We start from the raw sequence: 16,161 nt of genomic DNA on the forward strand, positions 1-16,161 counted from the left end.
AGTGTGATGCATTGAAAAAAGTCAATTCTTCAAATTATCTAGTCAGCTTCTACAGAGTAATTTGTGCCATGCAGTGTTATAATTTGGGTCAAGCATAGCAGACACTGATAATCTTACAGATTTTACTGCCTGAGTGAAAGAAATCAACACAGTGACTCCTGTCTTCCATGGTGCGGCTAACCTTTTTCTTCTAATAAGACAGAAACTACGCAGTAATCAAACCCTAATGACAGAAGAGATTAATAAGGTTTGTAACTGGGTGTCTCATTCCATTCCATTTTTGCAGGAAGGATGTAGAGTATCTGAAAGGCCATGCACGTTTAACTACTGCATTTTCTTTTCAGACTCTTGTGCTACTCCCTCAATCATGACTCATAAATTCATGAAAAAATGAGGCTTTGTTAACTTCAGTCAACTTGGAAGTACTTGTTCAGCTGCTGGGCTCTCTTGCACCTTCACTGTACAAAGACTAGATCTTTGGCTCTCTCTTTATAGCATTAAATATCTTCATAGCTTCCTTCCCTCCACCTTTCCGAATTCCTCACTTGGCCCTAGTGGACCATCTTCTGAATGTCTAACGTCAGTCATCTACACAAGAGTGGAGATGGGCAAGTGGGAAGGTTTCAACACTGCTGACAGGTTAGGAGTAAAGCACTAAAAAGGAAGAATGCCTAAAATAAGGACCTCAGCAGCCATGGCGTTGTTCTGAAAATGCTTTCTTCAGGTTGTGAACTGAAAAAACAGCATTAGGAGCCTGGAATATATGTAACTATTAAAATGACGGAAGTTGCAATAACTGGGCAATTTTCTCTGGTAGTAACCCTCTGCCAAACACAGAGGAAAACTGGCATGAGCCTCAAGGAAATAGAAACAATAGCCCTTGTACCCCTTTTACAGCACCTGAATCACCTGAAACCACAGGGATGAGGCATCAGATACTTGGCTGAAGGACTTTTGTGTGAGAAGGATGAAGGAATGGAGTAAGAGCCCTGACAGTCTCTTGCATTGGTGAGAATTTGCAAATCACTTTGCTCTACTCTGGGTTGATCTTTACCAAACCTAATCAATTGTGTACATAGAAACTCCCTCACTCTGCAAAAATGCATGAAGGTGAGGGCATAAATTCCAGCATTTCTGTTTCTTTTTGGTATCTGACAGTCTAATACAGATTTCACAAAAAGAGCGGTAACTGAATTTATTTTCTTTAGGAAAGGGAAAAAAACACTTTTTTTTTTTTTTGAAAGTATGTTCCACATACAGTGCTTGTAGCAAATACTGTTTAAAATACTTCTTTGCACACCCTCTGGCTGCAGTGATGATGCCTGAGGCAGATAAAAATTAAAGCTAATCTCCTGAGAGGTCCTGAATGCAATTTACTGTCTCTCAGCCTTGAAGTAAGACTTTTCAGGTGCTTGGTCTTCAAAGCCGAAAGAAAGCAAAGTTCATAATGCTTTTGTGGGTATCATGACTCATTAAATGCTTTCACAATGGCTAAATGTCAATCTGTGCAGGATTCCAGACATCAAGCACCAAGAGATGCATACTGCAGAGAACTGCAGTGCAGTTGTATTGAATTACAGGGTCCTAGAATCATAAAATCATAGAATAGCCCGAGTTGGAAGGGACCCATAAGGATCATCGAGTCCAACTCCTGGCACCACACGGGTCTACCAAAAATTCAGACCATGTGACTTAGTGCACAGTCCAAACACTTAAACTCCAACAGGCTTGGTGCAGTGACTGCTTCCCTGGGGAGCCTGTTCCAGTGCACGACAACCTTCTCAGTGAAGAACCTCTTCCTGATATCCAGACTGACCCTCCCCTGCCTCAGCTTGACACCATTCCTGTGGGTCCTATCGCTGGTGATTAATGAGAATAGATCGGTGCCTGCCCCTCCACTCCCCCTTGTGAGGAAGCTGTAGGCCACGATGAGGTCTCCCCTCAGCCTCCTCTTTTCCAGGCTGAACAGGCCAAGTGACCTCAGCTGCTCCTCGCACGTCTTCCCTTCTAGGCCCTTCACCATCTTTGTAGCCCTTCTCTGGACACTCTCCAACAGTTTTATGTCCTTTTTGTACTGTGGTGCCCAGAACTGTACACAGCAGTTCTCCAACTATGGACACTCCTCTTCTGCCTCCACGAGGTTTCATGAGTGAAACTTTTACATATTCCTTGGTGTTTCTTGATATGCAAACTTAAATCACGTTACCAGTAACACAAGCTAAGGATGTCTAGTAAGACATCAGTCAGTCTTGCTGCAGAGACACAAACAGCTTTAACTCCTGTCCTTTACCAACAATTGCTTTATGTTTCACAGTTTAGCAGGAAAACATAGCTGGAAATGTCAAATACACCTGTTTCTTACATATACAAGAACCCTACTCTGTATAATTCATAGTGTGAAAAATAGAAGGTAAAAGCAGAAAGTTATATGAAATGGCATATTTATTAAACTACAAATTGAAAATTTGAGAAAACTGAGAACCGGGTAGTTCTTGGTGCACCTCACAGGAAAAGATCAGCTGCAGGACTGATGCCTGGGAATTCAACTGTAAATTAAACATCTATTAATAAAATAAATCTGGTATATGCAAAGCATCGGAGTGGGAACTTGTCAATAAGGTAATACTACTGCAGTGATATACTGAGTATGATTTGTTATGAGCCCACTGAGTTCACCCATGTGGGCTCCAATTTTATCTGTCAGTGCCTACATTTTAGTGGCTGGTGAAGTCTTGCTGATCAAGGACAGTGGAGTCAGCAGATGGCACCCACTTGGCACTCCACAGTTCCAAGATCAGCAAAACCATATCCAAGGAAGAGGACAAAAAGCTGGGCATCTGGAGTTTCCTTTTAAACAAGACAAGGCTTCTCAGCCTGAATGAAACATGGCTGCTTCTCTTCCACAGCAACTGATTCCAAATCTTTCAGATTTAAGAGAGAAGCAGAAAGCAGCAACTACTGAGTCCTGTATTCTGTACTTTAATTCTTTTATGTAGGGATTTTTTTGTTGTTACACTGACTTCTTTATTCTTGATTAGGGTTTTCTTCTTGTCTCCTAGGCGCTTGTTGCTTAATTATGATAACCAATCAGATGATGACTGGAGATTAGTCAAATGATGGGACAGTCCACAATAAACTGTCATCAAATGGCACAGAGAATTTCTTTCTCCCCTCTTCAGAGCTGAAACTTCATTATCCCATTACAGGGACCCAGCAAAAGAAATCCTGTGGAGTCCCTTCTGCTGTTTTAAGGGGTCTCTCTATTGGATCTTGTAACATCATTTAAAGACCCTGCGGTCCCCAGAGGTCTGTCCCATTTTTCTGTTCATGGGCAGGGTGGAAATAAGAGATTCACAGGCAAACATGTTAAATGTTGCATTTTAAAACCTCTGGTAGCTATGTCATAATATCATAATATTTATACTTATAATTGTATATAACTACAATTCTACATATAATTTTATTGTATAACTACATTCTACATATAACTATAGATGCGAAATACATATTTATAATTATGTGCACTATATGTTACATTATATATAAAATGAAGAGACGTACCAGCTGATAGCAGGTTATGCTGCTATGCTACCAGTTGTGAGCACTAGAGAGCTAACACAATTCCTGCTTGCTGCTCTTCCTAAGGGGCTCCTAACTTCCAGCAAATGAAAGAAACAGACAGTTGCCAATAGTAACTCCTTAAATTATAGATGCTGATCAGCAAGGGCCCTTAGAAATTAGTAAGCATTTTTCCCCTGTCAAAAGACTAATCTCAGATATGAACCTAAATATTACATTCTTTTTACAAAAATAATGAAATATTTTATTCTAGAATACAAAAAAGGTGGCCTAGTATATGATGTAGAATGTAATATTGAAAGTATTACATTTTAAAGCTATTATTAGACTCCTCAAGTATGAACAAACCTGGCTGTTCAAACAAAAGGTGACATCTTGACATATGTTGATACACGTATCTTCAGCTCTCAGGCCCAAGCATATGAGCCAGTGAACTGACCAGCCATTTGTTCCTAAGTATACTACATTTAAACTTCCACCACAATTTAAATCTAATGCAGGTTACCTATTGTTTGAATTTGGTTGTCATGTCTCTACTGCTGCATATCAACTTGTACAGCTTAAGTGCATGAGCCTTCATGTTAGTTGAAACTTCATGACAATTTTATCCAAAATAAAAAAATGGACTTAATAGTTTTATTAGTTTGTGATTTATAACAAGTAAATCTGGAATGTGTAAGCTTTGCATAAAACACAATACATATATAAGTGTAAATTTGAAAACTTTTTCCCTCCTCTATCTTTCAGCCTCCTGGAACAGAATGGAATGAAGAACCAAAGGTCAAGCTTAAACATCTGAATTGTGTTTCTTAAGCGGTGCCTGCTAATTAAACATACTACAGAGTTTTTATGCAATTAGCTTCTCCCCTTACTCAGCCTGGTTATTCATGAAAACTACTACTTTCCCTGTTTGTCCCTGTCTGCGTCCATATAAAAAAAATTCAAAGCAGCACTGACATAATTTTTATAATAGTACTGGTGCTATTATACTTAAAGCTGTAAAGAGCTTTGAGCTGTTTCTAACAAAACAAATGTTAAAACTGAGGAATACTGCTCAGCTCTCCTGCTGTGCATTAACTTCGTGACAGACAGATGAACATGTCATGGTGTGCATGTCATGGTGTGCACAGCATGCCACCCTTGGCACCTTAAGCCTGTAATATTGGCAAGGAAAACACTGTGGTAAAAAAACATAAAGTGCTCAAGAATGTAAAGATACAACTGGCAGTATGTCTTGCTTACACCTTAGTTAATAGGAACCATGCAGCTGTCATAGAGGAACCATACTGCTGCTATTCCGAGAAAAAACCTTGCTGAAGACTAGTCCATTTGCTGTTACTACTGCTGTGTAAGTCAGGGTTGCTTTAAATAGCTCACTTGTCACACAGCCTGCCCTCTCTACACACATCTCACAAGAGAATGCACTCTCCGACAGAGCAAAGCTTTTCTGTAATGGAGAAGTGCAGTAATGTACCACTTGGAAAAAATATCTGGGGATTTCTGCACTGTACTGAGGCTGACACATCCCACATCTGAAGGATGTGTGGTACAAATGCACCAGTGTCCATTCTCAGGGGTCCGTGTCTTCACTTAGTTTACAATTCTATGGTGACCTCAGAGCTGACGTCTAGGGTCATCTAAATAGGTCAATCACCAAATCAAAATGTTCAGCTCTTCAACAGTCTTATCTAGCAATGGCAATAAGACTGGTGTTTGGAGGAACAGCTCATATATAGAAAGAGGCATTTTTGCCGGAAGTGTCTTATGACAATGAAATAATAAATAATGGCAAGTGGTGAGTAAATTATGAAGCATATCTTATCTTCTAAAATAAGAACCAGCCACTTAACTGAGCAAAATTCTTCAGCTGAGTCCCTCCCCTTTGCTATATAAATTTTATATTCAATTACATAGCTGCACAAAATGTGACTGTTGGAAGGAGTCACTGCTTGCTTACAACCAAAACCACATCAATATGACTCATCATATCAGCTCTCTTACATATTGGAAGTCTAATTACTTCTATTTCCAGCCTTTAAATAAAATGGCTTATCTAGACTTTTTTTCACTAAGCAATACAGCTATTTTCCATTTTTTTGAAAAAGCCTGACACTTTGAAATCACAAGACAGTACATATGATCACACTCAGCAGAACACATATGCACGCTGCCCAGTCAGCTTGGGAAGGCTCAAGTGCAGACTTTCATATCCTATGAAGATTTAATAAAAAAAACGACAAAGTTCTATTTCTTAACTGAACTATGCATTTTTTATTTTTTATTTTTTTATTTCTGGACAAATATTGTCACCATCAAGGGTCAAATAATGCATCTGCTGTAGTAGGTTTGGAGTACATCTTGCGTAAGCATGACTGCTCTTTGGAAAAAGATAGGGCATCTTTCTTCCAAGTCTACAAAATATCAGGTCTTCAATGACTGGGAGGTTTCCCAGGGTTTTACACTGCATGACCGCTGCTCATATTAAAAGTTTGATTACTATCATTTTATCTATTCATCTTCTGGAATCCTTCTATAGATCATCCGCTGAAGATAGGATTCATATGACAAGTCTAAGTATCAGTCTTGTTTTCATCTCTTAGCCAGCCTGGATGCCTGTTTCCCACTTTCCCTCTCATCTTGAAGAACAGAATGTTACTAACAGTGATGCCACTAGTCTGACTGCTGTCCATTGCAATAGAGCCTCTCCAGGAAAACAAAGTAATCACTGATGGTCACTAGAGCTCAGCTACAGTGGTCATCTGATCTGCTGTAACAGAAAGAAATTTGAAGTCCAGTTCCTTACAACCTATGGCACATAACTTGAGTCATACCAACTTCCACAGAGCTTGTGTGATGAAGCATTTCTATGATTCTATGATGTAACACCCAGCCCTTGAACCAGAGTCTTTAGAGCTCTAGTGTCTACTTTTCCCCTCTGTCCACTGACAAGCCATCCTAAGAATCTGTCACTAGTATGCAAAAATAGAGGCAGGACATAAAAAGCTAGGGACCTCAACAGCACTTCTGAAATTTCAGTGCAGATGAATCTTTCAGGATAAGCTTATGAAAGAACCACCCTTGAGAGTAACATGGAGAGCTTTTGAAAAAATATCCTGTAAAGTTATACAAAAGCCTAACAGCTGTGATTAAAAATTATTCTGCACAGAGTGGTGCTGGTAATGTGAGAAGCTCATGACCTACCAGAACTCAAGTATGTTAAGTGCCCATAAGGGTTAAAAAACAATCAGTTCAGAGAAGGTTTTAAGATTAAAGTAGTGTTCTCAGAAAAAAAAATACTAAGAGGAAAGCTTTCCCCTTGGTGATCTCTGGAACACTAACAGACTTCAAGGAAGGCTCCAGCTATAGAGAACATAACCTTGGCCCGGTCCACCATCAAGAGAAAACCTCAAAGCGTGTGATAGGAGATGACACAATAGCTCCAAGAAATCTGCAAACAATGGCCAGTTCAGTGGAGATACATGCCTGTGTCCATTACATGTTGTAGGAAATGCAAGTTAGAGCCAGAGCTGTTGCTTTCTACGCTAGGTGAAAAAAGAGTCAAGCTTAACTCTAGGAAATGGACAGAAGAGCTGCCATATTGGCTCATTCAATCCTTTGTTTGATGGTGGCCAGCTGTAGCTGGTTGGGGAAAAATATAGAAAATAAAGGACAGAAGAAATCTCCTAATTCAGCTACTGATGGATTGAGTTGCCTCATTTCAACTATGAAATAAGACAGGGCACCACCCACCAGTCCCATCTGAACCTGCCCAGGCCTAGGCTCCCACAGCAGCTCCAGGGCCACCAGCCCCTGCCCTGGCGAGGCTGCAGCAGGGTCGAGATGCAACTCTCCACAGCCCTGCCCTGCCTGGCCACAACCCCTGCCCAGCTGGGCCCACTCGTGGGCCCACTCTCTCACAGCCTGGCCTCAGCCTGGTCCCAGCCCCAGGGAGGTGCCCCATGCCCAAGGCTGCAGCTGTCCCAGTGCCTCCGATGCCCTGGTCCTGGTGGAGCACTGGGCTACCCAGTGAGACCCTGACGTCCCTGACATCCTAGCCCCCATGGTGCCCTGACAGGAAGCAGTTCAGGACTTCCTAGGACACCATGCACAGATCTGAAATCTGCTATAGACTGTCATGGACAGAGGTCCACAAGTCCAAGCAAAGAGGGAAGGTGATGGCTTGACTAGGTCCCAGTACTAATGTAAATCTATCCTAAGTAGAAAGAGAAGTTGCATTACCATGGTTATCATCTGCTCCATTATTTGCTGTTATACTCACTCATGCACCCTGTGTGGTTTTTCTTCCACAACTACCTGCTTGTTGCTAGACTTGTGCAGAAACAGTTTTCTTAAAGAAGATATACTATATGAATGTGCACAAGCTGATCATTTGGAAATGTTGCAGATTCAGCAAAATGTCATCCTTAGGCCTAAACACAACCCAGGCTTGTAACCCACACATATTTGTACCTGTATTACTTCTCATTTAACATGAAAAAACATCCCTCCAATCCTCCTTCAGAGCAAAACTCAATAGTTGTCTCATGTGATTTTCCTTCCTCTCAAATTCCACAGCAATCTCCAACAAACTGGCAGCAGGTGCTGATTTCAGCTGGCACTCTCACAGCATATGCAGTAATTCAGCATTCTGCTGTACCTGTGCCCAACTACAGACTTCACAGTTTAAAAAAAAAAAAAAAAAAAAAAAAAACCAGAAAAAAACAAGCCTCTGATTTCCTACCTCTAATTCTGCACATACATGGGTGCATAACACCTGACAGACTCTATTCATAGGATACCATAGTTTAATCTATATGACCCAAATTGTTATTGTAACTTTAAGTTATCGTAACTTTAAAATGTTTGGTTATTTTCAACCTGCTTGTTATAAAGCAATGAAAATTGAATGGAAGGTTTAAAGGAGGACTAAAATGAAAAGGATGAGAAATATTTCCCATAGTATACAGGCCTCGAGTTATGGTTATAGAATCAATTTCCTTTTACACTTTTTTAATGTTAGAGTAGATATTTCTAACTGAAGTATCAGAATTGATCTCTCTGGATGGAGTATAATCACCCACACAAACCTAGCAGACTACAGAATTCTGACATCAGTTCTTGCAATTCTTCCCAGCTTACATATGACTTTAGATCCTTTTGTCAGAGTCAGCACCATCCCTGAGATTGCCCTTGTTAGCTCATTTTGAGAGTAAACAAAACCAGCTTGCACAAAAGCAGCCCTAGCATGGAAGACTAGTGCCCTGTGAGACAGCAGGGAATGGCTACAGTAGTTTCAACATATGCTGCCCTTCCCATTATTCACAGCCAATTACGGATGCCAGGGGACAGGCTTTCATCCCATTCCTCAAGAGACAAATGCATTTTTTTTTCATTTTCCTGATGAGCCATTTATCAGAAGTTTTGTTCAACAGAGAAAAGGAAAAAGAAAAGCAGATCTCTGTCTCCTTGCATGTGGAGGCTGACGTGAAATGAAAAGTAGTGAGAGGAATTAAACAAAATATCTCTAGCCCATAAGATACCTACTGAGTTAATGACAGCTGATTTTCTTAGTACTTGCGTATTATGATCACATACCCTCCCCCAGATAAAAGCAACAGACTTCATCAGAAAAGAAAACTCACCTTTCTTGAACTGCTAGCGCTTTTATCATTAGATATAGGGGATAATTTCCTGGTTTATATGAAAGACAGATAGTTGGAACAAAGGTTTCTTACCGTTAAGGACAAAGCCATGCAAACAAAAGTGAACTTCTTGATATGTGTCGCTGTGACGGTGCTGTTGGTGTTCACCAGTTTATTGCTGGGGTTATTCTAAGGTGAGAGAAAGAGATAACAAGCATTAGTGTGGCTCCAGACTACTGGGAAGCTGACAGCACCAGGGTCATTCTGTTGTATCTGACTGTCTGTGTGTATACACGTCTTTCTTTGCTTGTTTGCTTTTTCATCTAGAGCTTTCTGAGTAAATATTTTCTGCTTAAACTGATGGTAACTCCTCCTATGGTCACTGATGGCTGAGTAATCTCCCAAGTTTTCTAAGGAGTAAATCCTATTTAACAAATTCAGCTTTGAAAAAGAATCATAACTCTTTCTAAGGAAACTCCATGTGATTTTTTTAACCTTAAAGTTTGTAGCATGTTTTCACAGGAAAAATAGGATTCCATTCCCCTTTACCACAGAGGTACCAAATCCATATACACATGTAAACACCCTTACTGATCCAATTAGCCAAGCACGTAATATAAACAAAGCTCCTGAAACAGCTGGCTCTGTTAATGTAGTTTAATGAACAGAACATAATTAGGACTATTAGATGTTCCACCTTGAACACGGGCCCCACACTCATGTACACATGGCAGCAAAGTTTTACTTAAAACAACAAAAACCCTTCTCCAAATGTCTAATGTACCAAATGAAGCTGAAGATTTAAGATTACCCTCAGGGAACACATTAACACAAACCAGATGGTCTGTGAAAGGAGAGGAAAGGATATCAAAAGCATGGCACCTTTAGGAGCCCTATAGCAATAGGGTGTTGGGTCATGTACCTGCATTTACCCCAGGGATGTTTGAGACACACCTGGCTGTGACCAAACTGGTAAGAATGGTACTATGAGATGTAGTACCACATTTATTCATCCTTAATGTAGCTCAAGTAGAACAGTAGTACCTGACACATGGTCATCTTACCTTACTGAAGTTACTTGTAAGAGAAATAGGAACTTGCACAAACACATCTTGGGAATGGACAAAAAGAACATAAGCTCTGTGAATGGTACACCATTTCATACACATTTGAGTAGTTGATAGAACTTTGAAATGTAAAGCTATTGTGGTGATCAGTGCAGTGATGGCACATTGACAGCCTTACTGTCTCAACTAAAAATCTGCTTGGAAGCTTCGGTGCATGAAAATGCTTGACCTTTGCATAGAGGCAAGACAACCTAGTAGGAAGCTTCCTAGCTTCCAAGTCTGCCCTTTTTGGGAACAAGCTATGAAAACTTTCTGTAAACATTTTTTTTATTACTATATCATTATTTCGTGTGTTTCTGAAGAAATATTTTCTTACTGTTAGCTTTTATGTAAATGAGAATAGGCCTTGCTTACTTCACTCATCAAGGTTTAAACAAACTGCTGCAGGGCTCAACTTTCTCATAAAGCTAAAACGACAGGAAAAAAGGGCACATCTCAATCCAACCCTGTAAAAAGGCTGTGATGAAAGAAAGAGCTCTTATTCGTTTCTATCTTGCTAACACTGTCCTCGTTTGGCTCTGCCCTTCGCCGTAACTCTTGACCACATACTCTTTATTCCCATCTCTTGCACGCTGCTTACTTCTTGAAACAAAACACCATGCAGATTATAGAGTAAGGAAGTATCCATTCCCATCTATCTATTCATCAGTTCAATAACATTCACAAGTACTCTCATAGTCAGTCAACTGTTTGTTCTGAAACAAGTGGCACAGTCCTTTAAGAATAATGGCATTATCACCACATAAAACAGCAAACAGAGTGCAGAACTAAAGCATTCCTGTTTCGTTTTAGCAAATCAGCAGTAACCCTTAACCTGAGAGCAACTACTAGGTCATGAGGTTGCTCTGGATAGAGTTGCATAAAACACTCGGCATGACTCGGAATCTCTTACAAATGTGATCTCTTACAAATGTGAATATAAATGTGAATTTCCCTTTGAAGACAAGAATCTGACTTGTCCAGTACAGGCACTGAAGAGCGGCACACTTTCTGGATCCCAAATCCCATCAGTCTGTTAAGGCAATTCAGTGTGCCTCTGATGGCCATCAGCATTACCAGCTTTCTTAGTAACTGACAAAAGAAAATGGAGTTCATATGCATGCAAACTGCTTCAACATCTGAGAATCAAAACTAAGGTTTTATGAAGTCTGGAAATAAAAGGAGGTTCTATCTGGACTCTTCTGAGAAAGGCTTAGCTTAAGAAAACAAAGCTTGTGAAAGGCCTAGTGACACATGAATGATGTGTGACCAGGCATAAAACACTTCTCACAGCGATACAGAAAAAAACCACTGTTTCTGGTCTGGTATTTATTGTCTGAAAGGCACACATGACTGCCAGAAAGAGATACCTTTATACAGTTGCTACTGCAGTTAGCACATTTTATGCCAAATTGTTCTTAAAACATGCATCTAAAATCACTATTCCATACATTTTTGGCAATTAGATCATTGGCACCTATCTGTGCCTTATCCTAACCTTTTCTTTGTCACATTTATTCCTCAAGAGCAGACAAATAATGGTCTAATCCTGCCACCATCTAAGTCAGTAGTGCATTTTCTACCAGGTAAGTGAGACCTGGATTTAAGTCTCTTAATTACTGTTAATTTCTCAAGGCAGTAGTTTGAAAGAGATGTGCATTTGATTGTAGCTCTTAAAACATATGGTTAGCAGCTGTGTTTCCTGTTCTAGCCCATTTTTACCTTGCAGTTACCTTGATCTGTCATTCTGCAGTTTCTTTTCAGCAGCATGACCTCTGAGAAGGTCTCTATGTTGTCTTTTATCTGATATGCCAATGTAGCTGTATACAGGCAAGTTAGGAAGTTATGACTGATATGACTTTTTTTTTTTTTTTTAATTTTCCTTGGAAGTACTGTGTATCAAATCAAAATGATGTTGCTAAGTATATTCCTGAGCAAACAAGCATTATTTTTTCATTAATATTTGGGACCAGAAAGTTCAGTTGACATAACTAATTGGTAAATAAAGAGAAGGAGGGGAAATAGCATTTGACATTTGAACTAGACTATCACAGGACACCACTGTTCTTCACACAACATATAGGCCTGTGAGTACCAATTCTAAAACAGAGCAAAACAGTCTAAACAAAATTAACTTTGGTTATATTTTTACTCTGCACACAGTTCCAGAAGCAGTCCTTGCATTCTTATGTAATTACATGATTTGGCAACAAAAATCTTCATAGACTTGGTCAGCTAAGTCAATACTTCTAAAATAAGAGGTTATCTGTGTTTACTGTTAGTGTAAGAAATAACCTTTTGTTAAATATTAATATAAGCAAAAGAACCCAAACCCATGTCAGAGATAATGCAGAATCTAAAGAACAGGATGACTTTGGAGCAAAGACGTGAGCTCTTTCACTTTGTATACTTCGTGAGACCTCATTTCATTAGCTATGAAGCTATGTCACAGTAAGTGGGGATTTTTTTTAAATCCTTAAAGCAATAGCATCTGTCTGTTCAAAAGGTAGCTTAATACCTTGCAACACAGAGTTAAGGTTAAAATCATAAATTAGACAACAGCTTGAAGCCACTGAAAAGTAATTCATTTAAACTAGGATTTTAAGAAAACCTTATCAATGGGACAAGGAAGAATAGGTATCAAAGGCAAAAGTAGAGAGAAACAAGACCATAAATGACCATTAATACAGCCCTGTTTAATCTTTGGTTGTTCTATTTTTTTTTTTTAAAGAATCTATTACACATGTTTACAGAGACTTGAACTATCTTTCTTCATATTTGTTTGGAGAAATTCCTCTGTTATCACTGAAGCTTCCCTCAAATTAAAATGTTGTAACAGAGAGAAAGAGGAGGATCACGGATGTGAAACAACGCTAGTGGTACTTACTACACTCCTAACATGGGCACTCACCTTGTCAAAAGCTGGGTATACTGCTCTAATTTCTGTCAGCCAGCCGTACGGCATGTGTCCCACAGGATAGGTAGCCGTCAAAATTGCCACTGCCTATGAAAAATGACAAGAAAACATGAACTTCAAATCTTTGAACAGAACAGTTTAACGCGGTACGCCATTTTCCATGAATACTGCCACATTGACCTTGATGCAATGAGAAACGATGCAGGGAACTGGAAGCTCCTTGCTTTGGGACCGCTGTCAGAGCAGCCATCATTCTGCTAGGCATTTGAAGCTTAGGAAATATATCATGCAATAGAGCTACATTACTCAGCTTTGCCATTTCACTGTCATGCTGATACTCTGGAGTGATAGCTACCTTGAGTTGGTATGCGCCCCTCGTTCAGCTGAACTGAACATATTGAAATATCCCTCCCACATTTCTCCCAGGTTATTTTATCTAGAGACACCTGAGCAGTGGAATGCATTATGGCTAAGAGCCCTTCATCATATTTCATAATCTTAATTTAGGTACATTTGACTTTGTTATTTGTATGTAAAACACCGTTAAGTAAGACTGATTCTAAAGCAGTAGGTCTCAGTGTCTGACTGATGATGGGTTTTAAACTGACTGCTGTGGGGTTGAAGGCACTTATAAGGTAAATAAAAACACTCTCCCAACTTTGGTGCTAATCAACTAAAACCGAAAAACAGACAAAATCAATTCCAGATGACCATTTTGATCATGAGAAATAACTCACTATCTGCAAGCTAAACTAGGTCCCTTTTGCACTTTCACAGGTATGGACAAGAGGTACATCAAAGACATTAAAAAGTCCATATATTCATGCAACAAGTAAATTTGCATCCTGTGCTGTTTAAAAAAACAGCATGGGAAAAAACAGTCAAATCTACAGAGTGAACTGGAATAGAGGGGTAAAGATATTCTCTGCTAATCTTCTACTGTAAATGATGTTTAATGAAACTTGAAAAAGTAATTGGTTCAAAGAAAACAAATTGGAATTTTAAAACTGTACCCTTTTTAAATGCAATTTTCCCTCCTTATTTCTCTATTTTGAGCAGAATTTCTATCTATATGAAAGCTAATGAGATTAAAATGAGGATTAAGTAAAAGAAGCATAAGATATTGAAGTTTCATTTATTTACATGGTGAAGTCCAGTAAGACAGCAACCATTAAAGAAAACAATAAATCACTACCTAATTTGGTATGCTAAATTCCACTTGGATTAAATGATTGAGTTTTTAACACTCATCATTCTTCTTGTAATTTTCACCTGATTGATGGGATCCCAAAATATATCCACAGGAGAACTATAAAACTCCTGTCTATAGTGATGATCCAGACACTGATGCTATCTGTGTTGCCAGCACCTCCTTTTTCAGAGGCAATTAGTTCATAGATCAGGGAAAGTTGAAATTTGACTATTAATGTTAGTGTATAAAGGCCAGTAAACCACCAACTATGACATGTAACTGGAGACAGCCTAATAGCAACAAGATGCAACAGGCTAGTCATGAAACACCATGCATCTAAAGTCAGAAATCAACAAGAAATGTACAATTGATCTCTGCTAACCTGTTCTGCCTCCCCTTGTACTGAGACTGCTACTTAACAGGTAGACTAATCCCTGATTTACACATGTGAAAGTGTTACATTTCCTAAATTTTCTCTCCACCGCTGCTGCAGTCAGTGGTAACTTTTGAGTGAGTTAAATATGTGGTATCATATATAACAAATTATTAGCATTGTTGAGAAAATATTTGTTAGACATCAGCAATTTCAATTTTCATTTTCATTTAGTATCTTATGGCTTTGTTCTTCATAGAGAAAAAAGGTGAGAGATTTGCTAATGACTATGTGGATCTAGACCTCATCCCACTAAAATTGACAGCAAAGGTCCCTCAGACTTGTTAAGAGAATAGGTCAGCTCCTGATGAGCATTTGGTGAAGGCTTTGCATTACAAACAGAAGTCCTGCTACCATCAGCTGAATATCCTCCAGCTACAGCTGAATATCCTCCAGATATTATGCTACAGCTGAATATCCTCCAGAGAAACAGGGTACATTGCATATCCCAGCCAAGAGACAGATTGTCTTTATGTGCTTCCTCATGTTTTCTGCCTTTTTCTGCGTAATGCACTGGATTCTAACAGCAGTATTGTTTCACCTTTATTTGCATAGCCATAAATATATATGACACAGAACAGCAGCACATGGGACTACTGATGACTGTCCTAAAATCTTTGGGATTTGAATGCTCCAGCACATACCCATATGTAGAGCTTGAAATCCTGGGATGCCAGAACTGTTCAGTGAAAAAAATCTACTCGTCCTGTTAAGGGTGAGATGCCTGGTAGAAATGCCCATGTTAAGACTCTGAACAATCTTCTTTTACGGATAAAGAAATCACTAAAGATAAATTTATTTAGGCCTTTTTTTTTTTTTCTTGCCAGTATGCCCAGAAGAGGCAACACCATGTAAATGATAGTCTGCAGCAATGGGGAGCACTGACTTTCTCACCTCTGTGGCCGAAGAACTGCCACCTAGGTCCCGGGAAACAAAAAGGTTGACAATGGGCCTACTTATTCTCTGAGTTGCCAAAATTAATGCCAAGGGCCACCAGAAGCTCAGCATCTTCCTTATTGTAGCCTCTCCCTGCAACAGGAGAAAACAAACAAACAAACAAAAAATAAATGGCTTCAGAAAGAAATAAGTTGAACTGAATCAAAAGCACAAAGGATTTCTGCTTTTTGGTACATTCATTTCAATATGCTTCAGTTTGGTACATTCATTTCAATATGCTTCAATAGCAGAAGGCTAAAATATTTTCTCCTTTTCACCTATAGAAATGCTGATTCAAAATATATTTTGAAAAGTATATTTTATCTACAGTAAGACCGATTTAAAAGAAATTGCAT

At 39.2% G+C, this 16,161-nt stretch overlaps 1 protein-coding gene across 1 annotated transcript in view; it reads right to left on the reverse strand.

Moving 5' to 3' along the window:
* The window catches only part of ANKH (ANKH inorganic pyrophosphate transport regulator), a 101,834-nt gene that overhangs the window by 14,490 nt on the left and 71,183 nt on the right, over positions 1-16,161 (reverse strand). The window contains exons 6-8 of the mRNA XM_035317849.1: positions 15,764-15,898; positions 13,239-13,331; positions 9,315-9,410 (exon numbers count right to left, since the gene is read on the reverse strand). Coding sequence (XP_035173740.1) covers positions 9,315-9,410; positions 13,239-13,331; positions 15,764-15,898 — 324 coding nt within the window. The remainder of the gene's footprint in view (positions 1-9,314; positions 9,411-13,238; positions 13,332-15,763; positions 15,899-16,161) is intronic.

This window comes from Oxyura jamaicensis, chromosome 2 (genome assembly GCF_011077185.1).
Source record: "Oxyura jamaicensis isolate SHBP4307 breed ruddy duck chromosome 2, BPBGC_Ojam_1.0, whole genome shotgun sequence".
Classification (NCBI taxonomy): Eukaryota; Metazoa; Chordata; class Aves; order Anseriformes; family Anatidae; genus Oxyura; species Oxyura jamaicensis.